Here is a 25238-nt window from a genome sequence, read left to right as displayed (position 1 = left end):
AAATAAAGACTTTCAGGAGAATTTAATATTTAATATAAGGTTTCCTCCATTGTTCTTCCACTGAAGAAAACCATTTTGTTAGCACAGTTTCCTGGTGCTGCACTTTAAGGACCAAACCAAGTTATAGTGTATTACAGTACACACTATTGTGTATAGTGTATTGCAATTATATTTCAGCATATTGTGCAGTGTTTCTGTTGAGTCTTGTGAATGCTGCAATTCATCAAAACACCTGAGGTGGGAGCATCTGGAAGGTCCAAGTTTGATTGGGATGCTTACACCACACAACAAAAAAAGTAATTTGTGACTTGTTATAGTTTCCATTTGCATGCTGCATCCTTCTGCATAATGTGCATCCTTACTGGGGCATTCACAAAGATATTGTATAATGTGTTTCTGCTTCACAGTGCTTAGCACCTGATCTATTTTGGGGGTTTTTTTATTTGGAGGGGAGGGTTATGGTTGGAGAGGGGTTTTTTTTAAATGAAGCTCATTTTCTAGCCTGTTTTCAACCAGCTAAAACTTCCCACAATCCCTGATACTCCAGGATCATGGACCCTTATTACTGGTTTGCAGAGAAGTGAGCACATCAACGTCCACAAATGAAAAAGACCCAACAGGCCATGATAGCACCTTACATGATATCTAAAAAGAACAAATGCTTAACTATGAACAATTTTACACCCAGAAATATCAAAGCAAGGAGCAATGCCTAGAAACCTACTAACTAAAAGCCCTAAAAGGCATTTATTTTTGTATTGTTCATAAACAGTCTAAACAAAACCACCACTACAGAACTGAATCACTGTTTTGGCATATAAAGCACCTTTGAAAATCAGGAATAGATGGCAGGGGCGCTTGAGTCAAATTAAATGGGCCTAGATGCTATATAGAAATATTATTCTGATGGGACTGCACAGAAAAATACAGTACCGATAAAGAATTTTGTTGTTGTTGCTGTTGCAGATATTTTATTAATTTTTTTATCGAGGTGTTTTATTTTTCATTTATAATTCATAAGTAATTATGAAATCTGAACATTTGCTGGTTTGATACACTTTGTGCAGCATGGCCTCATTGCATCAGCAACCTTTTCAAAATGGAGAGGGTTCTTTATTTTAAAATAATAACACAAAAAACATTAATTATTCACTTATTCATTGAACACTGTAGGTCAATCAGTTAATTAGTAATTGCTTGAGGTACTATGAATGACCTTCCTAACATGCCCAGGAAAATAGAGAGCACCTCTTATTTGATTACAATTAGTCACTAGCTGCTCTCCATTTCACTGAGCTGCAATTAAGAGCTAATGAATTAGTAACTGATTGTGCTGTTATGTGCTGCAGGCAGGGTTTACCTCCAGCTGTAAGATATCCAACAAACAATGCCTCAAATGGAGGTTAGCTTTTATTCCTATAAACATTATTAAAAAAAATGGGAATAGTGCTGTGTTAACTTATTGGTTGGTGTGTGTGTGTGTGTGTGTGTGTGTGTGTGTGTGTGTGTGTGTGTGTGTGTGTGTGTGTGTGTGTGTGTGTGTGTGTGTGTGTGTGTGTGTGTTGGGAAACTTATTTTAATACAATGAATCACTTATGATTGCCATCAACAGCATCAGAGTGAATGATTCAGCACATAGAGGAGAAACTTCTCAGAAAGCACACACACACTCAAACCTGAAAACAAAAGTAGCTCATATAAGTACCTAAAGTTCCAGTGAGCATGTTTAGAGATGCAGTACTACATACCACAAACACAAACAGGAGAAACAGACAGGAGAGCCGTTCAGCAGCTCATAAACACACCAAATAACTCACAGATCAATACCAATGCCAGTAACCCTTATTTAAATAAAACAAAAGTCTCAATTCATTAAGCTCTTACAATATTGGATATAATCAAATGAAACCACATTTTGTAGAGGAAACATGATGCCATTCTTCCAGTATTTTGTAGCGCAGTTGTACAAAATACAAAAAAACAACCAAAAAAAAAAGTCGAACAAGAAGGGCGCATCTGAGACCTGTCTGTCCTTAGATCTACTTGGCCCCTTCACATACTGCTGAGGTGAAATTAGCTGGCTGCACCATACCTCCTTGGCGCTCCCTGAAAACAGAACAACAGCATTGTCACCAGTTAGCTTTTACGTGCGGCCACAGCACACAAGCCCAAAAAGAACATGGTGTTGCGGCCTTGAGTCTGACTGTCTTAAAATGTGTCAATCTCTGGGGTTGCGTTGGTACATTTACACAGCTGGAGGTCCGGTGAACTTGCCTGTTTATGTGTGCCATATGTCTATATGTCACAGCTCTTGCTCTTTCATAGTGCAATTTGCATATGTGCATCAGCGCCAGCCTAATTCAGACTGCCCTGGCCCCTTTAGCCAGACTCTGGAGTTTGGCATTGCTCTCTAAGGCACCTCCCCTGAGGCAGTGTTAGCTCACTCGGCTCTGCCAGTGAGACCCCCACCCCCCAAGGGCTTTTTGAGAGCCGTGTATAGAGGAAGGCATCTACAAGTGCCCTTCCAGCCATGCATACACAAGAGCAATGCAGAGAAGAAAGGCAACTGCAAATAAAGCAAGACTTTGTGTTTGAGCTGGCACTAACTGCCTGGAAATTAATGTTGCCGGTTTTGTTTGTTAGATTTTTTTGACGACATCTTGACAGTGTTAACCTGGTATAAATTTACCACTCGCACTGGCCTGAACACCAAATCCATAATCAAAATTTCTATTATTTGGTTACTCTTGGAAATGGGGAGTTTCATGGGGTTGAAAAAACAAATTCTTCAGTGAAGACCCTGAACAATCAAACAACCCTAGTTATTTATTACCTTAAGAACATGAGCTTTTTAAAACAAATTTGAAGAACAGATTGGTGTGCAAATGCCTTACTGTGTTTCACAGGATTATGGAGTGGATGAGATAAGAATCATGGGATCGATGAAGGATTTACAGTGTGCCTCTAGCTCTCCTTTTATAACATCTAGCAATCTAATAACAATATTACCAATGCTTTATTCCAGTGGCTCTAGTAGTTTGATGAAACCACACAAGAATCTTCATAAATAAAAACTTATTTAAAACATAACGTCTGGTAAATGTATTCCGTGGGGTTTCTCTCATTTATCCTAGCTAAACTGCATGCTGAGAGATGAGCGTTTGAGTTCCAGTGGTAGGCGTGTGTTGTTGGATCGAAACGCAAACCTGACGCACTATATTGGGCCATTTGGAGGGCTTCTCAAAGTTTACATAACAACATCCTTTTAAACAACGACACGATGTCAACATCAGCATCTGCTTTCTGTTTTCAATAAGTACAGAATGGCACCAAATAAAGCAGCCATCCCCAGCCAGTAGTAGACAGGATAAGATGGGAGGTCTCCTGATGTTGGGATCAATGAAGACTGCAGTATAAACCCAGTGTTTTGACTTCAGCAGTGTTTTGGCACCTAATTTATATGTTACTTTTTAACTTATAAACAAATAAAGCATTCACATAACGTGCTGTCATTTGTAACAAATACTGAGTGAACTGCAACATTTCGTTTCCTATGCAGTGATGATTATTTTCTCTGGCCCCGACTGACAGAGAATGCAAAAAAAAAAAAAAAACATGAAATCCATCATTCCTAAAAGGAAATTTTATTTCAATTCACTGTCTCTTCAAGAATGCTGCAAAGTCAGTCTTTTTTGACTGTAGAAATTGGTCACTTGAATCATGCCATTTTGTTTTGCCCTGGGGGGGGGGTTACACGAAACAAGGACAGAGATTAACACTGTTAACAAGACATTGTATTACACTTTTTATCACTGTTGTCACTGCGGCATAATTCTTACATGAAACCAGCTTTTCTTATTCTAGTATGACTGCAAGGATTAATTAACTACCCAAAAATGAAGTGAACAAAAAAAGGGCTATAAATAAAAGCATACATTTACTCAAGTGAACATATCTGGAATACAAATAAGCATTCACTACAGGATCTGGTGGTTAAGAAATGGCACCCTTAATCACTCAATCAGGAGTCCGGAATAATGGCAGGGTAAGGAGGAGGCATCAGGCCAAATTCTGCAAGCGAACTTAATAGAGTCACTTAATAGATTCCTAATACTTCATGTAAGTGAACTTAATAGATTTCAACTGGGCTGCCAAATCCACAGGCAGTAATGAGTGTGACAAACAATTAGGTCTTAAGTTCAATAAGATATGCATCCTCACATTTTTTGTGAATTCTGGTGGAGCAGCTTCAACAAGAGTGGAAGCCTGGAAATTACATCTTTCACATCTCACTGTGTACTTAGGGCAGAGAAATCACCATCGGTGACCAGGATGACCATTATTAACCCAGGACATGATTTTCCATCTCTTATTTTTTGTTCCAAGGCTTGACCTTTAAAACTAAGAAAGTTAATCAATTGACATTTATTTTAGTGCTTATCCAACATTCTGACTGGGTCATTAATATTCAGCAGTATATTTGTCATGCAACACTTGGACCAGCAGTAACCAATGTCCATCCTGGAGATACGGTACGCTCAGCACATTTTTTGGAGTTTTCCCTGTGAGGAGTTCAAGAACTAATGGAAGAGTTGAAAAAAAGTTGAGTTTTTTTAGATTAAGGAAAAATATTTAAATGTGCTGTAGGAGCCGTTTGTCAGATTATTTTTGTTTTGTAGTAAGTGGTTTGTGAGTATGTGCCCTCTGTAGGCCACAGGTCTATAAATAGGTGGAAAAAGGGTCAGAGGGCGTGGCTGGTTGGGAGCACATGGCTTTTGACCTTGTATCACCTTTATTTCTTTTGCTTTGTTTATTTATTATTATTTTTCAGGTTATATCACTGATGATGCATCCTAGTGCATCCACGAGATGTTTCTTAGATAATACAGCCTAGCACAGCCAGTGACTCCTAGAAATAGTCTAGGTGACAACCAAGAACAGGTTGGCGACTACTGGAAAGACAGTTGACGGCATGGAAAGACGGCACAGGGGATAGGACGGGTTAGCACCCCAGCCTTTATCTTTCGTGAGAAAGGACCCCACCAACCTACGGAAAGCCCTGAAGAGAGATACAACTTTATCAACACCTCAGTACAGAAAGGTAGGATTCCTGGAGTTCCTGGATGTTTGGGGCACACGGGGGTAGTTTCACAGCTCATCAGAGAGGCCCATGAGCACAGGTGACCTAGTTGTGTTGTGGTTAGATCTGGCCAATGCTTATGGTTCCATACCACACAAACTGGTCGAGCTTGCACTTCACTGCCACCATGTTCCCGGTAAAATCAAGAATCTGATCTGAGATTACTACAATAATTTCAGGTTGAGGGTCACTTCTGAGTCAATAGCATCAGACTGACATCATTTTGGGAAAGGAATAATAACAGGCTGTACCGTCTCTGTTATTCTCTTTGCCCTTGCTATGAACATGGTGGTCAAGTCAGCTGAGGTGGAATGCAGAGGGCCCCTAACAAAGTCTGGTGTACAGCAGCCATCCATTACCATCACGACTACATCTGTCCCAGGGAGCAGGTGGATCATACAAGGACTTGAGAGACTTATCACCTGGGCAAGGATGCGTTTTAAACCCTTTAAGTCAAAATCCATGGTGCTGAAGAGGGGGAAAGTGACTGACAAGTACCATTTTTTAATCTCTGGAATTGTCATTCCTTCCATCTCAAAACAACCAGTCAAGAGATTAGGGAAGCTATTTGATGCAAGCTTGAAAGATTCAGCTGCCATCCAGAGGTCCAACGACGAGCTTGGAGCTTGGCTCACCAAGGTCGACAAGTCCGGCCTGTCTGGTAGGTTTAAAGCTTGGCTCTACCAGCATTCCATCTTACCAAGAGTCTTGTGGCCTATGCTGGTCTACGGGGTCCCACCGACAACAGTTGAGTCCCTGGAAAGAAAGATCAGCAGTTTCCTCCAAAAGTGGCTGGGCCTCCCACGGAGTCTCAGCAGTGCAGCACTGTATGGGACAAGTAACATCTTACAATTTAAGGTTGCACACACAAGAGAAGTCCTACAGCACAGGGACTCCAGAGACTGTAAAGTGTCATCAGCCGGTATTGAGGTGAGGACAGGAAGGAAATGGCAGGCTGAAAAGCAAGTGGAGGTAGCAGAGTCTCACGTCAGACAAAAGGTACTGGTTGGTAGTTTGGCGACGGGCAGAGCGGGCTTGGGTTACTTCCCAAAGACCCAGGTCAGCAAAGCCCAGGGCAAGGAGAGACACTATCTACTTCAGGAAGAGATCCAAGCAGGTGTGGAGGAAGAGCAAGTCAGCAGGGCGGTGGGATTCCGGCAACAGGGAGCGTGGACATCCTGCATCGCAGGATGTCCTAGTTAAACCTCATGCAGACAGACTTCCATCGTGTCCGGTTCCTAGTGCAGGCGGTTTACGATGTCCTGCCAAGTCCAGCAAACCTCTATGCTTGGGGAAAGAACAAGACACCTACCTGCGTCCTTTGCTCCGGAAGAGGCTCTTTGGAACATCTCCTCAGCAGCTGCCCAAAGGTACTTGCGGATGATCACTATTGGTGGCGCTACGACCAGGTGCTTAAGGCAGTTGCTGAGAGCATAGCCTTGGCCATTAGCACCAGCAAACACAATCATGCCCAAAAGAAGGTAACCACCTTTATTAAACGGGGAGATAAACCTCAGGCACAACCCAGAACAACAACGGGCCTTCTCCATACAGCCGCCGACTGGCAACTCCAGGTTGATCTGGGAAGGAAGCTAAAGTTTCCTCAGCATATAACAGAAACATCACTCCACCCAGACATGGTCATTATCTCTGCCGCTTCGAAACAACTGATCATGCTAGAACTTACAGTGTCCTGGGAAGAGCACATGGAGGAAGCCAACGATAGGAAGCGTGCCAAGTACCAGGTACTGTTGGAGATGTGCAGAGGCAGAGGCTGGAGGACGAGCTATGAGCCCATAGAAGTGGGCTGTAGAGGCTTTGCAGGTTGCTCCCTCTGTACAGCTCTTAGTCGACTATGCATCTCAGGAATGGATAAGAAGAGGGCTATACAATCTCCAACTGAAGTCGCAGAGAAAGCCACAAGATGGCTTTGGCTCAAAAGGGCTGATCCAAGGGTAGTTGCTGGGATGCAATTTAGGGCTTGATCAACCCCTACTGGGTCCCCTGGGAGAGGGTACTGATGTTGAGAGACCCAAAACATCCGATGACTCCAGGTTTCATCACTGATGATGCATCCTAGTGCATCCACGAGATGTTTCTTACATAAGGATGTCAGCTGTAACTCAAGCCTTCAGTAAAACAGGTCTTGTTTATGGAATGTCAATTCTATTGGACCTCGTGTTTGTAACAAACAAGTGTCAAGATCCCCAGTCAACACCAATAGGCGATAAATGACCGACTATCAGTTTCAGATTTGGATAATTGGTTATAACGTGCAAAGCATTGAGCCTTGAGGATTTGAAAAGGGAATCACTGTGTAAGACAGTGTAGTTTTGGGGGAGGCAGGGGGATGCATTACTCCCAGTAATTCCTGCTCATAATATTCATATAATGTGTTTCGTTGGGCGGTGAGAGCAAAGTTGAAATGAATCCTATGTCACTGGAGTAAGGTCATCATCTAGATGTGTGCACATCTGTATGCATGTCTGTGTGTGCACGCAACTGTGTGTGTGTTTGTTTACTCACACAAGCTCCTGGAGACTAAGCAAGAAGCTATCTATTTGGTCCTGAGGGATGTCTCCGTCCAACTGGGCCAGGTATGTGTACAGATTCACGAATATGTCAAAGGGTACACAAGCTGCCCCACCTTCTGGATCCTCTGTGAGGATTTCACACGCATGCTTCAGAGCACTGATAATTGTCTGTGGGCACAGTGACAAAATACAGGCTATGTCTCACAGCTGTTGACTTTTATTTTACAGTACATGTTATAATTTATGATATACACTGCTTAAATGTTGGTAATAGACTTGTTGGTAATAATAACTGCAATGGACAAAACCATACAAAGATGTCTTATTTAAATATTGACCAAACTTGGTGTATCCATATATTCTGGCTGTTGTTGTACTATAAGCATTATCTGTTTTCCATGAATTGAGTAGGTTTTTATAGCATTTATTGTCTAACACTGCCACCAAGAGGCCTTTGTAAGGATTAATCCATGTCTGTTCTGATCACACTAACACACCTGCCACTATGCTGGAGCAATTTTAAATGCATAATTAAAAGTCATAATTTACAGAAGGGTTAAAATATTCAAACACATCACATGAGTCTATTGATGTATCCCTAGATTTCTACTCACCCCACCCAAAGCACTGCAACCCAGAGCAAAGAAATGCATCCACTTCATTTCTAAGTCGAAGTTACCAAGTGCAAGGAGTGTTTCTAGTTGTTCCATTGGTAAACACAGGCCTTTCCACTTCTGCTGCAACTCTCCTTTCATAACAGTTTCTTTAAATGAAAGCTACAGTGAAAAAGAAAGGGACACTGATGCCAATGTTCATGGTACTCATGATGTATAACCAGCAAAACTATTCTAACACCAACCTGTTTATGAAGGACTTTAAGCAGGCCTGGAGTGAGCCCAGTGTCTGTCTTTTGTGTTGCTACTGGAATTTCTAGCCTGTGTTTGACAGGAAGAGCTTCACCCTTTGACAGTGCTGCAAAATAGCTGAAAGAACATGGATACATGTGAAATAGCATGGCTACACATGGATCAAATACAAATAGCAATAATCAGCATGACTATCACCTACATTTCAGTCTTATTGGCTTGTTTACTAGAGTTCTAATTAGATACATGAATTACATTAATTAGCTACATTAATCAGTGGACCAACACATAATCATTCGGTATAATCTCCATAATAAGCACCCTTAAGAATTCCAAATCCTTGTGACTTTAAATGCTAAACTTTACAAGCTTCAGTTTCCAAATGTTTGTTGGTCAATGTACACAGACTGGATGATGTGGGAACAGCATGAGCACATTTCCTGGGTGTGTATAAGACTTACGCAGCAGCCCACTGTAACACATCATGGGGCTGTGTTCTAATAGCAGCCTTAGTGAATTGTTTTAGAATATCGGGTAGCTCTGGAGGAATGTTGATCTGCTGGGCACAGTACATTGTATTTGGAGGAGGCATGCCTTCTGTCTTGAAGTCAACTAATAAAAAGGACAAAGATTAATACATCAGAGAGATGCTAACCACTCTTACATAGCTTAATTGCAAGCAAACACATAATTACAAAGCTGTTTAAAATCGTCCCATGCAATGAAAAGTGCTTCTTTAACTCCTCAGGCGTTGCTTTTTTCTGTTTGTTTTGGGGGGGTTTTTTTTGGGGGGGGGGGGTGCTGGTTTGTTTGTTTGTTTGGTTTTTTTGCCCTTTATTTATTATGTTTATGTTTACTTTAATAAACTAGATCATGGGGATGGTGAACCTGTGGGTAAACCTTTAATATAAATCCGGATTTACTCTCTATATTACGACAGCAGTTGAGTATACACAACAACTTATGAAGGCAATTTCTTTGAGAAAAGATACGTATAGTAAAATTATCTATGTAATAAAAATGCAAACAGAATTTAGTCATACGTCAATTTATTGATTGGTCGGGATTGGTCTTTTGTCAAAGGTTTTATGAAATTACAAATTCGAACGAAGCGAAATAACGACACTGTTTAAGCCACTGGGTGAACTCAGTACAGCTAACTCACAGCTCAGGCTGAGCAAGGAACCCAGTAAGCATACCCATTTCAACAGTTAACTGTCTTCCTAGATATCCGCCGTCCACATATTGATTAAGCCATTGGTTTCGTGAATTCATCTTTCTTAAAAAAAAAAAAACCTGGTTTTGTTGAGACCGCCAAGTTTATTATCGTTTCTCCTCTTTTCCATAGAAACCGTTAGATATTAGATATTATCATTAGATCTTGTCATGATTAGCTGTCTAACGACACACGCTGGCTAACGCTAACTAGCTAGCCAAGTTAGACAGACAGGCAGATCTAACGTCTAACACTTACCAAACTTATAAAAGGAAGGAATTTTTTCAGCATAAAAACAATTGTATTTTGTTATTCAAAATGAGGTAGCTAACATTTACGTTTTGAAGAAAATATACAAATAGGCTATCTAGCTAGCTAATAAGCTTGGTTATGTTTATTTTGCATACCTCGAATAATTAACGTCTTGTGTGTACGCAATGTTGCCTAGTAACTAGCGATTGCGTCATGAGACTCCTTATACACGTGAGGTTTCGCTTGCCGTCAAGTGAGACGTTTTTGGCCTACTTATTTCAAGATGTAACTTATATTGTAAAACTTCTACTTCATGCTATTTATTATTTTTTTATTAATAATATTTTTTATAAATATTGTTATTTCAAGCATTTTTATTTTAGCTGATTACATTATGATTCATTTTGTTCAGGATTCGTCTTGGGTATACCTTAGTATTTCTGATACAACGATGACGATTACATTTTTGGTACTACAACGTGCACATTTGAAGGGTTACAGCTGTTTATTTCTACTTTTTCCACGTTACACCCAGTTCTGGAATATACATGGATCATAGCACATCCTGGAATAAGGTTAACATTTTTTGGAAGTTTCAATGAAGTCTGAAGTATATGCAATATAAACAATATACTCTTAAGACAAGAATACTCTTAAAACAGCAAGAATTATAATTATAATCTGTTTGCATTGCCAGATGTTGCTGTGGTAGCAATGAATTTATCTACACTGTCTGAATTACAAATTCCATGAAATTAGTGTTACGATTTAAAGGAGCAATACGTAGTTTTCCCAATGACTCCAAAGGCATTTTACTGAAACTTAGTGGCTTGGATATTTCAGAGATTATGTACTAAATATATTTTAAACATGGTCATTAGCATGTGGGGGACCCACTCTATGGAGCACAAACTGGTTCATTTGAGGAATACAAAGCATTTTTTTTCTTTTATTCTATTTCATGTGAGCTGCACTTTATAGAAAAAAAAAGTTTAATAAAAAATACTTTCCTAAATACTGTTTGATACTTTTTTGTGGTGAAAATGACGTATTGCTCCTTAAAATAGTTACTTTTTCTTACAAACTGATTTCACCTCCTAGAATTTAAGAAGCACTTTGCTTGCCCAGCTGATGAAGTACATCTGTCTAAACAGTCCTGTCTCTCTAGAAACCTTGTGTGCTTCTCTGCAATTTTGACGACCTCTACATATTTTACAACAGTACACTTTAGTCACTCCGTGGAATCTTCTTCATATAACTTACGTTTTCAGAGCCAATGAGAAGAAGACGGGACTCTTATTATGTGCGCAATGTGTGTAACAATTTAATCAGTCCGTGCTTTCCTTAGTGATTCACCATAGACATGGCGGATTACAAAGAGGCACCTTTGGCTACTAGGCCAAAAACATTAGATCAAGCAGAGTACTTTAATCTTTCACCTGATTATCGACGGGCCCAAGAGGAACGGGCTGCGCTAAGAAGTCGACTTAAAAGGCAGTATCAGATGCAGTTTAACAATCCTCATAGAAAGGGTATAATTGTAAGTACGGGGGGTAAAATGCCTATGAATCATCTGGCTAGTTAGCTAATCCAAAGATATAGGTTAGCTAGCTAGCTAACTACGTGTCTTAAATGCATAGCTATAAAATAAACATAATTTTATTGTTAGTGTAGCTACATTAGCGTTACTTTTATGAATCACTACTAATCACGACGTAAAACGTAGCTAACTAGGTTCGTGGCAAGGACATGGTAAAATAAACTAGTCATCCTGTTAGTGACCTTGATGCTTAGGTTTCTAATATCCGATAACGGAGCGAGTGAGCTAACCTAGCTAGTTATCTGTGTGGTATTTAGCTAACTTAGTGAATATACTTCAGTAACTAACTAGATGGCTTGTTAACATACTTGGCTAAAACACGTTCTATTGGGTGACCTAGTTAGCTAACAGATCTGAGGAATTTGACATAGTTACGGAAATTGGTGTTATTACTTCCTGTTTTTAGCCAGCTGGCGTTAACGTCGGGTGTGGTGTTGTACTTGTAGGAGGATCCTGCTATTACACGGTGGACATATGCACGAATGAGCAATGTATATCCCAACTTCAGACCAACGGCGAAAACATCACTGATTGGTAGCTTGTTTGGAGTTGCACCACTCTTCATCATTTATTTTTTAGTGAAGTCTGACCGGGTAAGCGGGCGAAATACTAATGTATTGTATTGGGGTATGTCTTGGCATGAATCGAGTGTGGTTAACACAGACGTCGTGCATTAACTTAATCCAAGTGAGGTCTGTGTAGAGTGCATGCGTTATCTTAACCCGAAGTTTAAGTAGTAGTGTGAAATGCTGAACTCAACAGTACTTTGCAAGTTATATCACAGAAGGCTGCGATATTCAAACGAGCCGTTTTTATCGCGTGCATAATTGTCTTTCTGTGCAATCTGAGATATTCAGCGCAGTATATGTAGTTATTTTTGACAAATTATGGCGTTTGTCATCCAACATATGTAAACAATTTTGGTCAAATATGTGCAGTTGGTCAAATATGTGCACCCCTCATATGAATATATTTGTAGTCAGTGGTTTGCAAGCAGTAATTCTGAGCTTGTGCAAGAATAATGACACTTTAGGGAACTTTCTGTTCTATTGGAATTTTTCAGAATATTTCGATTGGAAATAGTCATATGATTATGAATATTTCAGATTGTTCTTTTATTGATACTTGGAACAGAAGGGAATGCCTATTTACGACCCCAAATTAATGAAATCTATGCAGAAAACATTAAAATGTTTGTAGTTTTCCATGCAAGAGTAATTGGCTGGTGCTTGTCTAGAGATTCATCTCATATTTTTCAGGATGCGAAGGAGCAGAAGATAAAGGATGGGACTTATAAGCGTCCTTACAAGCTCTCCTACTGAGTACTGAAAGTCATGTTTCACTTTAACTCAAAAAGTACCTGTATAAATAAACATCCTTTATTGTTGAAACAGTGTGTATTACTGCAGCTGGGGAGAAGGGTTAAGTTTTTAAAATTTATTATTGTAAATTTCTAGTTCCAGCAGCATGTTTAGTTTTGCATTCCTGGTGTACTGTTCATTTATTGAAGCTCAGCTGTACTCTACAAGCTATAAATCTTTCAACTGCAGTTCCTCATGGCATGAGCCATGGCCTCTTCTACTTTCTGTCAGGTGCCCAGTTTGGATTGAAATGATTCCTGAGAGGTTCCCAGCATTTGTAGTAGTTCTTGTCCAAACGCTGGCAGGTTTCAAGCCCCCACTTGGTGACAGCCATGCTGAAGGATGACTCGAACATGAATGCCTAAGACAACCATAGAAAGAAAGTGTTATACTGGCTGGCTTGACCCCAGGATAATTATGTTTAATGGGAATGAAGGCTTTGGGTCTGGGTTTATACCATGGTTCCTTCAGCAACTCTCTCTGGTTGGAGGTTCGCTGTGCTGTTTTTGTCAAAGCAGTCAGCGTCAGGGCCGTGTGGGGTCATTATGCTGTGGAGACTCCCTCCTCCAGGCTGGAATCCCTCTTCCTTTGCCTCGTATTGACCTTTGATCAAGCCCATGAACTCGCTCATGCAGTTCCCTTAAATACCGACAGAGGGTGCTCCAACATAACAGTCCAACCGCGGGAGAAGCGACGTGGTGTACAGGTAAATTATTTGCGACTTACTGTGGTAGTAAGGGGGTCGGAATGTATGTTCAGCAACTCCCCAGCGAGGCGGAAAGATAACAAAGTCAGCAATGGCAACCCCTGGCCGTGTGGACTTTGCCGTCAGCACAGTAAAAATGGAGGGATCCTGATATGGAGATTCATGTACACAAACAGTTCACTGATTAAAAATGCATCCTAGCCATATAATATCTAGCAGAAAATGCAATTAGGCAGTACTTACTGCATGATCAAACGCCACACAGTTAATAACCATGAAATTCTCCAAGTTATATTTGTAGGGTGTGTAGTTTCCATGCCATGCCACCACGTTAAATGGTGAGAACTCCTGTAAAGACAGATGTGTATTGAAAAGGATGAAGGCATTCTAGGACATTGCAGATCACCCCAAAATGATCCAGTTTAAAGGCCAGCAGAGAGAAATACTGAGTTGAATGTTATACTGATCTGAATTTAGCTTTTAATTTGGTTTTATCAATTTATTCTTGAGTATTTCTTATTAGTATTTCTCAATAAGAAAAACTTATCAAACTTTTTCTATTATTCTGCCAAGAGTCAGAAAAGAACAAAATTGTAAAGTGGTTATAAAGTGGAGAATTTTTTTTTATCTTGATCGTTAAAAATGCAGCAATTTTATATAGCCCTCTGTTGATAATGTTGCAGTGAACAGTCATTGAATGGTGGCTGTAAAATCAATATAATTCATTACAGCTGAGACTGCCTGCAGTTCTGACCTTCAAACCCCCCACCCTTGCAGCCACACACTGCCGCACACTCGCTGTTTCCCCAGATACACAAAGCTCAATCCATGAAACACATCCCAGTCCCAACTTAAAATAATAAATGCAGCCAGACAACAGCATGTTTTTACAGTTATATACATTCACACAAAAATGTACTCTGAGCACCCTGGGTGGTTTCCTGGACCCCAAGGTTTGTAATCTTACACACATTACTGCTTTCAGGATAACTCCACCAGACTTGATTAAAAATTGGAAAAAAAAAAACACCCATACAAACAAAATATAAACAGACTGGCCCAGTCAGGCAAATAATAAGTTAATTTGAGCAATTTCAGTGCTCAGCTGGAGATCAGAACAGCAGGACAAAGCTGCACTCTCTCACTCGAGACAGCGAGGTCCGTCAACTTCTTATGTCTGAGGAAGGAGTGACATGCCCGCCAGGAAAAAGGGTTTCCTATATGACCAATGTCTTGGAATAAAGCATGACACCACCACATGGTGTGTTGCTCCTATGTGATGGTCTTGTGACTAAATTTTTCCCTGCAAGTAAATCCAATTACACATGCAACAAAAATATAATTTTGTAAAGTAATATGCTGAACTTCATGCTTACCTTAGGAAATATTTACCTGATTAAATGATTTATGCAGCAAAAATGAAGAGTATATTAACAAAATTAAAATAATTATGCAGTAAGATCTGGGAGCCTTCAGGTGAAACCAAGTGATGCTTAATTGTTGGCGACACTAACAGGAAACTTGAACGACAAGCAGAAATTAAGATGGTAAGTGAACCTAGGTTTTAGCAGGGAATTTCCAAATATGCCCTGAGGGGAAAAGGATGGGGGTGAGAGGGTGTATACCCCCTTGAGCATTTGAGACTGAAGTGCCTGAATCAAGGGCACAGTAGCAGTACATAGCAAACAAGTCTGACAAACTGCGTTTCTGCTGCCAGCCTGCAAGGTCTGGTTCTCATATGGTTTGGCTTAGCATGGTAAAAGAGGGTCAGCTAACCTAGTAAACCTACCTAGTTAATCAAGGAGGGCCAATAAACCTAGTAAACCCACCTAGTTAATCAAGGAGGGCCAATAAACCTAGTAAACCCACCTAGTTAATCAAGGAGGGCCAATAAACCTAGTAAACCTACATGGTAAATACACCATGGGTTCACACAGGACATGTAATAAATAAAGCATGGTTATCATAATGTACCTGTTGACATGAGAACAGCTTTCCCTGGTACTTGTTGATGACGGTGTAGGTAGTGCCAACCGTGCGGTCTTCAAACCAAGCCACAGGTACCTGGAAGTCCCGGGGATTTGCTAGTCCATTAGCCCCTATTATAAGCAAAGAAATACTAATTATGTAATAATGGCTTCAAAGGGCCTAAACAGGAAGCATATTCGTAAGAAATAATTCTCAGAAAATGGACATTTCAAATCGAAAATGTTCAACCAGGTGTTTCTTTTTAAAGAGTACAGTAAGAAATACAGTGCAGTCTTGGGCTTACCTATGGGTCCCAGGTCAGGCAGCTCAAAATGTGTGCCATACACCTCCAGTATATAACCCCTGGTCTCCCCAAACACATCCACGCTGAAGCGCATACCTTGCTGAAACATCACACGATACAAATAAAATGATGTATGTGGTTGTCTGCTGATGAATAACATACTGGGTAATATGTGATTCACTCACCTGAAGAACACAGATCTCATTTGGCTCCACCATCATCTTTCCGAACTCTGTGGTGATCAGGATTTCACCTTGCTGCGGCACTGAAACATACGGGCAAATTTATTCACGGCATGCACGCAGTGTCTCTCCACCACTACTTCAGCATTCAGTAATAAAGTAAACATCACTTTTGGCAGGATGATAGCTTTAATAATGGCTGTGTGCTGGGGGACTGACCAATAAGAAAATCACCATCTGAGTTCTGGAAGCACCTAGGAAGAGACAAGTCCGGTTTTTGTGTTATCTTAAGGATTATGGCATGCTGCACAGTGCATGATGACATATGGTACAGGTGCAATGGACACAGACTTATCCAGCATGGAAGCGTTGCAGGTGTAGATGTGCACAGCTATCCCATTGCGGGATTTCGCATCCCCAGCACCACAGAGCGTGCGCAAACCCTGCAACAAACAGATGGCCGACTGCTGAGAGCTACTGGCAATTCAGATAACAGGACGGACAGCTGTGGGACTGGACCACAAGAGAGAAGTGTTTCACTTGAACTTACCGATACAAAATCCACCTTCTTCTCCGATGCTTTGGTAATGGTAAATGGCTTCCATCGAAGCTTGTCAAGGAATGATAAATTGATTATTAAAAATTGGGTGGAAAGATAAAACCATGAGAAGGTGCAGGCAGACAACATTGCTGTGTGGTGCTCTGAAACTTCTGATTATAAGAGTGTTGATGCACAGACTTGGCGATTACCTGGTTGGGGTCAGGCTCTACTTCATTCCAGTTATCACTAAGGTTTCCACAGCTCAGGGGAGTGAAAGGTTTGTGTCGGACAGAAGGCAGTATGCGGTACAGCCAGCTAAAATCACAAAAATGCCATATCTATTCAAGGAAATGGTTCAGACATTATATATTCTAAATCACAGACTTCTAGGTGATTCTATATGCAATACACTCTACCACACACTGTGTTGGTATTTTATGTGTGTCTGAGTGCTGCATATATTGTACTCTTATATAAATTAGGTATACCTTCTCTTATTGGCTGCCCTTGGGCATGTGAAGGCAGAGCCAGAGAGTTGTTCAGAATACAGTCCATATGGACATATTTGGGGATTGTTCTGAAATAAAATCATCTTCAATGAGTGCATGTCTCATGACAACAGTGAACATAAATATGTATGGTAGCACTTGTAAGCACTTGCAAGGACTATGAAGGTGTCAGCATTACCTGTCCTTCAGGCAGGGCGCCAGGACAGCGAGGATCCTCAGAAGTAAATTCATTGCCAAAGCCACTCAGATACTAAAAACCAACAACAAATACTTGAGCTCAATCTCAGCTATGAACTTTTTTTTGGGGGGGGGGCCACTATAGTCTGAATTCGCGCTGAGTCATCCAGAGTCTGCAGTTCCAACAAGCTGTTCCCAGTGAACATCGTGGATATCGTGGAGAGCACAGGAGAGGTGACAACACAGCGTGAACGAAGTAACGGAGGGATAATAATATAAGGCTGCTTGATAAGACAAGACAAGTTACCTTCGTCAGTTTTCTACACCAGTCTACTTACATTATAGATTTGAATATACGAAAACAACTTATTTCATTTGTTGTGTGAACTCAGGAGAACCTGGTAAATAATTTAAGTAACTGTTGAAATTTTAATTAGTCTAATAGCGTTTCTTGCTGTGCTTTGCTTCCGAAAGTAGCATGAGCTCGGAACATTTGGGCGATGCTGTTTCCAGTAATCTGATTGGTCTCAAAGGAACGCCCCACACATCCTTCATGGAGCGCAGTCTAATCAAACATCCTAAAGGACCTCAAAATTGGGTTTATATTTCCTAATTCTAACATATTCCAGTCTAACTTTATAAAATCGCTGACAGAATAACAACTTGGATGGTGTGAACAATTGGAAGTGCAATATTACGTATAATAAACCTAGATATATAGACTACATACCCAGTCATATTTAAAGCATCAGAATAAAAACGATTTATACTGTAGTCATATAAAATAAATGACATATTCGAAATGCATGCGCCTCACTTACCTTCAGACCAGCCATTCTGCGTTTCTACCTGAGTTTGGACAAGTTGTAATGTAGCTTTGCACACCTCGACTCGGACGCTCTCGTTAAGCCAGAGGCTGCTCTTCCCCAACACTGGTCAGAGAGCGAGAGGACAAGACTTCGGCTCAATTTATGCATTTTGTTTCATATGGGTTTAATTAAGCTCACACTTCGTGACGTAGCCAAATGTTCGAGCTACGTTTGAGAGGGGAGGAGAAGTTGGATGGCCACTCCGGAGGTTTGCAAACAAATGGCCTTGCCATGGCCAAAACAAACTTCAAAGCTCGCAAGAGAAGGGGCTTGATTAGAGTCACGTCTCATGATAACATCGACTAGCGCTTGAAAGCGGGGATCAGCGCTGGAAAAACGTCTAAATCATGTATGAAAATACATGTATTTGTAAATAGTAATTGTTTTCGTGTCTATCGTGTAGATTAAGTAAGCCTCCTCTTTTACATTTTCGCTCTTCTTTGTTTATGCCTTTGTTTTTGTTTTTTTTCCCCCAGAAAACTGCTAAGCGTCACGAGAAAAATAAGAAGTAGAAAGAAGATCACGTAGAATCAATTTGCCTCTCTTATTCCACATGCTATCGCTTTTCTCTTGTTGTTTTAGGAGGCACTGGGTTGGCGGGGTAAATGATGGCAATTCTCTTAGTGAGGCGCAAATAAACTCGGAGCGGCAGAAGTAACTGTTCTCCAACGAAGCGTGCAGCTGTGCCGCGACTCCCGCTGGCAGGCGGTTTAGGTGCTGTGCTCAAGACGAAAAAGCCTAATGCCGGAAAATATCTCGACCCAGTCTGCGGAAATTGATCTACTCCTCAGGGGGAAAAATGACTGATTTTTAATCTCGTCACCGACTTTTTTCCTTTTCCTTTTTATATATATATATATATATATATATATATATATATATATATATATATATATATATATATATATATATATTTCTAGACTGTACTGCACTGTTTATAGCCAGACCATACAACACACTTTGGCAGCCCGTCCTCATTTGCTCTGAAATAAGTCTCTCTTATACGTTGTTTCCCATCTTTCCCATCTCAGGGCTCAATATCCAAGACCATCAGATCAAATTAATGGGCTGTGTTTAGGTTGTCCCCACAAAATGTCTTTGGTCATTGCTATAGCACTCAAAATGTCAGTACCACAGGTGACACTGCTCAGTGGTCAGTGGATTTCCTGGGGCTGAACCTAAGATAGACAGAACCACAAAGGACCACAATCCAGTATGAAGCCCCCGGCCTTTGAGGTGTTACTAATAGTACAATAACTCTAATAACTCTTTGTCGTTCCTCCTCTGCACGCAAAACCATGGTCCAATCTTCGCTCGCCTCCTACCTCACCAGCTCCACTGCTCCGTCCACTTACTCCTGATTAGATTTGCGGAGACATCCACTATAGCCTTTTAAAATTAAGTGCCGACGGCCTTCAGAGTGGATTCTCTCCTGCGGCAGCCATAATGTTATGCAAATGCAATAATACGCAGATAAAGACTGTTGCTGCGTTCTGTGCTCTAGTGGTTCAAGCCCTGCCGGATCCTCCGAGCTTGTACTAATGAGGAAGGCATTATTCGGGAGTCGTTAAAGGCGCCCTCACTGACATTGCCCTCCTCTGTCGCCCACTCTGGCCATTAAAGCACTGTACACACACACACACACACACACACTTCAGAGCTGGTTCTTATCACAGGCTCCTAGTTTCTTACACATCAGAATGTCACAAAATAGAAAATTACACTCCTTTCCCACAGAGAAAATTGCTTTGGAATCGTTTGGTTATAAAGATGTCTTTTGTAAAAGCGATGAATAAACACACATATTCACACATGCATAAACACAAATGCACACACATACACACGTACCCACACACACAATTACTTGAGTTGGAAATCTCTGTCAGTTGTGGCTGCTGGCTGTTCTGACGATTTATCAGTTACATTAGAGGAATTTGTAGGAATGTGTGTGCAAGTGTATGCACACATGTGGGTGTGTTAGTATGTGTATGAGTACACAGTGTTACTTTCCTAAGTCCAGGATAATACAACAAACACAATCCATCATAATTCTGCCACTGCATTGGACTTTTTCAGAAGTGCCAGAAGGTCTTCCCTGCAGCGGTGTGGTGATGGAGCTGAGCACTTTCCAGTGGGAATGGTGTGGTGCGGTGATAGAGCTGAGCGCTCTTCATAGGTAATATTAGGGAGCAGCAGGGATGCAAAGGTGATCCGTGATTCGCTCTCGGAACTCATACCAAAACATCTTGTGTTATTTACAGGCACCACATGCATCCAGAGCTGTGATCCTATGGTTTTATTGACACATAATGGAAAGAAAATGTGAAGGAGTGACATGAAGGGAAACGGGAGACTGCGGCAAGACAGAAGAAATAAGAACGTCGGAGGTGAGCTGGAAGATGGACCTCCAGTCTCCTCCATCGGGGGCCATGTGTGTGTGACTGGCATGTTCTCTGCCATCCCTCATACCGCTTCCTCACCCTGGGGATACTAAACACCTGGGGATAGAACAGGAATAAATCCAATATAGATTGCACAGTTTCATGAGCCCCCTCCCTACCCCCCACCCCCCACCCAAACCTCCACCCCTACCCTCACACACACACACCTCCACATGCCTACCAGGTCACTCCAACCAGCTGAGATCCTAAATGTATTTCTCACTGTAAATTGGTCTGGAGTACTTCGGAGGTAGGAAAGATATCTTCCCCATGGACAGTGCAGGCCTAAATGATGCCTCTGGCTTGATCCCCTCTGGATACATGGCCATGCCCATCCCATGTAGCGATGTCCCTCTGATGCTCCATAGCACTGGACTACCAAACAGACATGACATTTTTACCACATTTCTATGGGTCGCAAAGAGAAACAAACCAAAATGTCCATATTTACCTAATTCATTCACCTCTGAACCCCCCCCCCACATCTCAGTCCCCATCAGCTACAGTAGGAGCAAAAGAAATATTAGAACTATACAGAGAGAGAGAGAGAGAGAGAGAGAGAGAGAGAGAGAGAGAGAGAGAGAGAGAGAGAGGAATGAAATAAATTACTTCATGTGGAGGCTGAGCTCAGAGGCAGGGGTAGTGCCGGACTAACCCAGGCAAGAGCCACCAACACAGCAATCATTACTGTCACAGCTGAACCCTAGAACAGCTATCTCAGTCCCACGCAGGAAGCTAATTTCATTTGAGATGGAGTCCCTGATGAACCACTGGGTATTATCCCTGATAAGTATCTGCTGGTTTTATAAAAGAGCTCCCCAAGGAGTCCATTTCAAGAATTTACTAACATCTCCCGGGCCTTGTTGTATTAGTCATTTAAAAGGCGACCTTTGTTTCCTAAACAAACTTTGACATTTATAAGGCATGGAAGTGTTCCTGCATTTATAACACTCGTGAAATCCACTAGATGTCAGTAAAACGCCTGTAAAAAGTGTAGGAGAATAGACACTCGGTCATTTGTTTCTGCTACTTGGCTCTTGAATACGATTTTTGATATCATTACTCAATATCATTGTAATTATTATGTTAAATAAAAACACTCATTGAATACTAATGTACAATAAGCACTAGGCCTAAATTGTTCCATTTATTAACTAAAAATATTTTTAAGAATATTTGACGTACTATTTTTTTTATTACTCATAAATATAGTTATGCTATTACAAAATAAAAACTAGGCCAACTACAATCGCTATGACATCTTTGAAAAGTAGGCTTCTTTGAAAAAATCTGACTATATTTTCCGTCGTTACGAAAACATGTTGATTAATCATTTTTTATATGAATATCTTTTAATGCCATTTGCTTCATTGTGTCGTTTTCCGAAATTTACATAAAACTCAGACAAGGTCAAATAGCAGCTAAGTCCCCAATTTACTCTAATCAACTTTCATTTGCATTGCGATATTTGTGCGCGATATTGACGCTAACTGAATAAATGGACTTCTTCAAACTCGAGGGGAGAGATTTTGATAAGCTCGTGGTAGAACAAGAATAATTTGCATGTATTACTTTGATTAACTTAATAAAGGATTGTCGTTGCCGAATACAGCCATTCGTCGTTTATTCCAATCAATAAAGGCCAACTGCACTGTCATAAATATCATTTCTTCTCCGGGGTCAGTGCACACCCAGGCAATACGGTTTTGTGCGACGCACAATGTTCTTGCTGCCTCTACAATAATGAGTTCAGGCCGAGGCACGTCCGCAAAATTGCCCCAACTCAAATCTGTGACCTTTCTCACCCGAATGTATTCTAGAAAAGCCATTCCACGCCTCGTCCTCCACAAGTCGATATGAATGGTGAATAGGCCACACAGTCGCCCCTAATCTACAAGAATGGCATGTATATGAAATGATGCGCAAAATGAAATCTTGGAAAACTTCCAAGCGGAGGACTGGCAGCCGCTATTCTGTGGTCGCGGTGCAGCTGAGATTACTCGCGAAATGAGGGGAAACATTGCTGTCAGAAAAAAAGAATGCTACGTCTGTATTTTATTTTTTTCTAGGTTAAGTCCATTTACACAAAGCATAGCTGTGCATACTTAAGCTGTTCTTTTGTAGCCTAACTTTTTATTTAAAAAATGAAATGAATGAAATCCATAGTTTATCATTTCCGTATAATCCAAGTATCCTAAACGTGCAAAGGAAACACTGCGTGTTTATAATAAGTTAGTGCTTCAATAGGTTAATGAATCACTTTTTCCACTTACCAATATTTCACTGATACTCCTCGGCATTAAAGGAGCTTTTAGAAATTTCTCTCATGGCCTGGTCGCTTTAAAAAGTACGAAATAACGTGACAATGAAACGAAAAAATAAACAGTGTTTTAGAAAAAAAAAACGCATCCTACGAAATGAATTACCCTAAACTACTCCATTTAGGGACCTCGTATTTTAAGAGTATGCTGCATTTCACCCACCAAAAAGGTGACTCCTCAAAAAATAAAATATTACATGTAGCGTTAAAAAAACATTATTAGGACGAAGATTTTTAAATGTGCAGATACATATGCAGTTATTTTAGCACTGGCTGGGGTCAAACAGAAGGACTGACCTGACCACCAGACACGCTCCAGGAGGGTTCATTTATCTCCTGCCTCAGGGGGGCAGCAAAGTGCCCACATGGACACGAAATAATTTGTGTATCAGTTTGGACACACAATTAGTGAAAAAAAGCCTACTATATTCATGGCCATCAGTGAGTGAGTAAATAATATATGTATGCGTCTTATGCATATGAAATGCTCACGCGCTGGATTATAACAGAAGATATCAACTTTTCTAGACGCATGTTATCACTCTACAGTGGGAATGTGGTAATCGAGAGCAACTCTGAAGAATAAACAAATAAATGAGCTTTTCTGGCACTCGTGGAGTCTGGCTGAGGAGGGTTATTTGTCTCCGAGAGAAGAGTAATCTTGGGTTTAAATGTTAAGTCATCTTTTTTTTAATAAATTCAAATTATCGAGTCAGTTGAGCGAAATTAGAGTCCTTTTGTTTTTACTAAAGCATATTGCTGTTGAAAATTACGGATGATCACTCCGTTCAGGATTGCCATTGTTGTTGCGATCATCGCCTGTCATTCTAAACTTGGGCTAACAAAGTCATTAAATTGACTCCCTCGCACTCTCATTATGCGGGGTGTTAATAACCACTAATTAACTTTGCTTACGCGCGCGTCGAAAAGATCGTCTTTTGTTCGCCCTTTCAAGCAGAGCAGCATCCAATTAAGTCAAAGCAACTGGAACGAAGACGCACCGCCACTGGAGCAGAACTGTCAGCTGCGTGACTCCTAAATTCACCGCTGCGTCTAGAAAAGACATGAAGCAATTGGTCAGCCGTTGGAAAAATCCCGTCTTGAAGCGCTTAATAACCTCCCAGGGAGCCGGCCAGCGCATGCTCTTTTTCATCGATGCAGACTGCATGTTGCATCACTAGTTTTGTTATTTGTGGGTGAAGTATCCAGTCAGTGTGCTTGGCTAGCAGTCTTAATTCAGAGAGCATGTCTATATTAAGCTAATAATGATATTGTGGGTTTTTTTCATTTTCCCCTTGGGATTCTATCAAGATAATACTTCCCTTGGGCGGGTGTTTTCTGAAATTATAGATTATCAATGCTATTTAAGATAGTTCTGAAGGACCCAAGTTCTATGACTAACAGTCATGAATAGCAATGAAATGTTCAATATGTTACCTAATCAGTTATTATCCGAAACCAATTTAAGGTCATCAGAATTTGAAAATGGACTTTCACATGAATAAAGCTTATTAAGTGGCGACCCTAATTGTTGTGAAACTCGGGTTTCTGGTGCAGTACGTGGGTAGTGTACTTACTTCCAGAAAGGCTTTCCAGGAGATGGCGCCGCTTGAACAGACGGGTATGGTCGAATCTGTCGGTCATTGGCTCCCGCAGACCAGCGCTCAGGAACGCCTCGGCTGACTTTTTGCACTAACGACAAGATATCCCTCTCAGTGCTGAAGATTGCGCCGGAAGAATTGATACCGCTCTACAAATGCTCTAAACTCGATGGAGGTGTATTCATACACCCCAGAAAAACAGTAGATTGTTGTGGAAATTATCAAGTTAGGTTGTTGTGAAAATATGACACGCAGTAGCATCGGGTAATAGAGGAGCGCGAAACTGACAGGCACCCACTAACAAGTTGCCCGCGTGTGTTGCGCTAAATAGCCTACTGAAAATTGAATATGCGAAAATTGCGCCTTTTTCAAATGTGTGCTTGTAATTAGTGCATTTAAACAAAGCGCGCATATCCTGCTGGCGGTAATAGTCCCTGACATTTCTTTTCTTGGGTTAATAACAGAGTGCGTATAAATGAATCAAATTGTGGCCCCAAATTACATAGCGACTTTAAATACGGGTCTGCATTGCGCGCCTGTTTGGGACTATGGAAAAAAGGGTTTTATATTGTTATTATTGTCATTAGTCTGTTGATCTCCTTACAAATGCCGTAGAAGTTTCACTCAATAGAGTATTTGTGACAACGTGCT

At 40.9% G+C, this 25238-nt stretch overlaps 3 protein-coding genes and 2 long non-coding RNA genes across 10 annotated transcripts; 2 read left to right on the top strand and 3 right to left on the bottom strand.

The window, feature by feature from the left end:
* Window positions 1-1484: 1484 nt before the first annotated feature.
* ropn1l (rhophilin associated tail protein 1-like) lies at window positions 1485-10196 on the bottom strand. 4 transcript variants are annotated; one of them, XM_081716977.1, is made up of 6 exons: window positions 9740-10154; window positions 9002-9152; window positions 8534-8657; window positions 8289-8450; window positions 7667-7842; window positions 1485-2106 (listed from the first exon to the last, which is right to left on the bottom strand). In XM_081716977.1, exons 1-6 carry the CDS (start codon window positions 9813-9815, stop codon window positions 2040-2042), a joined length of 756 nt encoding a protein of 251 aa, XP_081573103.1. In that variant the 5' UTR covers window positions 9816-10154; the 3' UTR covers window positions 1485-2039. The 4 variants fall into 4 exon arrangements, with proteins under 4 accessions (XP_081573103.1, XP_081573108.1, XP_081573099.1 ...); XM_081716982.1 differs by lacking the exons at window positions 1485-2106; window positions 9740-10154 and adding exons at window positions 3615-3738; window positions 10164-10196; XM_081716973.1 differs by lacking the exon at window positions 1485-2106 and adding an exon at window positions 3615-3738.
* Window positions 10197-11345: 1149 nt separating this feature from the next.
* Window positions 11346-12999, top strand: ndufb4 (NADH:ubiquinone oxidoreductase subunit B4). Its single transcript, XM_027004394.3, has 3 exons — window positions 11346-11548; window positions 12055-12201; window positions 12868-12999. Exons 1-3 carry the CDS (start codon window positions 11372-11374, stop codon window positions 12928-12930), a joined length of 387 nt encoding a protein of 128 aa, XP_026860195.1. The 5' UTR covers window positions 11346-11371; the 3' UTR covers window positions 12931-12999.
* A 31-nt stretch (window positions 13000-13030) lies between these two features.
* Window positions 13031-18337, bottom strand: hgd (homogentisate 1,2-dioxygenase). Its single transcript, XM_027004393.3, has 14 exons — window positions 18178-18337; window positions 17358-17429; window positions 17159-17247; window positions 16880-16985; window positions 16680-16739; window positions 16481-16572; window positions 16349-16383; window positions 16133-16212; window positions 15948-16047; window positions 15650-15774; window positions 13919-14023; window positions 13696-13822; window positions 13427-13608; window positions 13031-13330 (listed from the first exon to the last, which is right to left on the bottom strand). The coding sequence occupies exons 1-14, from the start codon at window positions 18190-18192 to the stop codon at window positions 13187-13189; spliced, it is 1332 nt and encodes a 443-aa protein (XP_026860194.2). The 5' UTR covers window positions 18193-18337; the 3' UTR covers window positions 13031-13186.
* Window positions 17437-20595, top strand: LOC145658675 (uncharacterized). The gene is made up of 3 exons (XR_014124387.1): window positions 17437-17757; window positions 20302-20401; window positions 20487-20595. It is a non-coding gene; the product is annotated as an uncharacterized LOC145658675 (long non-coding RNA).
* LOC145658674 (uncharacterized) lies at window positions 20507-24869 on the bottom strand. 3 transcript variants are annotated; one of them, XR_014124384.1, is made up of 4 exons: window positions 24564-24869; window positions 23902-24039; window positions 20834-21041; window positions 20507-20723 (listed from the first exon to the last, which is right to left on the bottom strand). It is a non-coding gene; the product is annotated as an uncharacterized LOC145658674 (long non-coding RNA). The 3 variants fall into 3 exon arrangements; XR_014124383.1 differs by having other exon boundaries at window positions 20890-21041; window positions 23988-24039; XR_014124385.1 differs by lacking the exon at window positions 24564-24869 and having other exon boundaries at window positions 23988-24094.
* Window positions 24870-25238: the final 369 nt, after the last annotated feature.

The sequence above is a fragment of the Electrophorus electricus genome, chromosome 1 (assembly GCF_041902795.1).
Source record: "Electrophorus electricus isolate QZ-2024a chromosome 1, ASM4190279v1, whole genome shotgun sequence".
Lineage (NCBI taxonomy): Eukaryota > Metazoa > Chordata > Actinopteri > Gymnotiformes > Gymnotidae > Electrophorus > Electrophorus electricus.
Note: the sequence above shows the minus strand (reverse complement) of the source record. Positions and strands in the feature narration are given on the sequence as shown.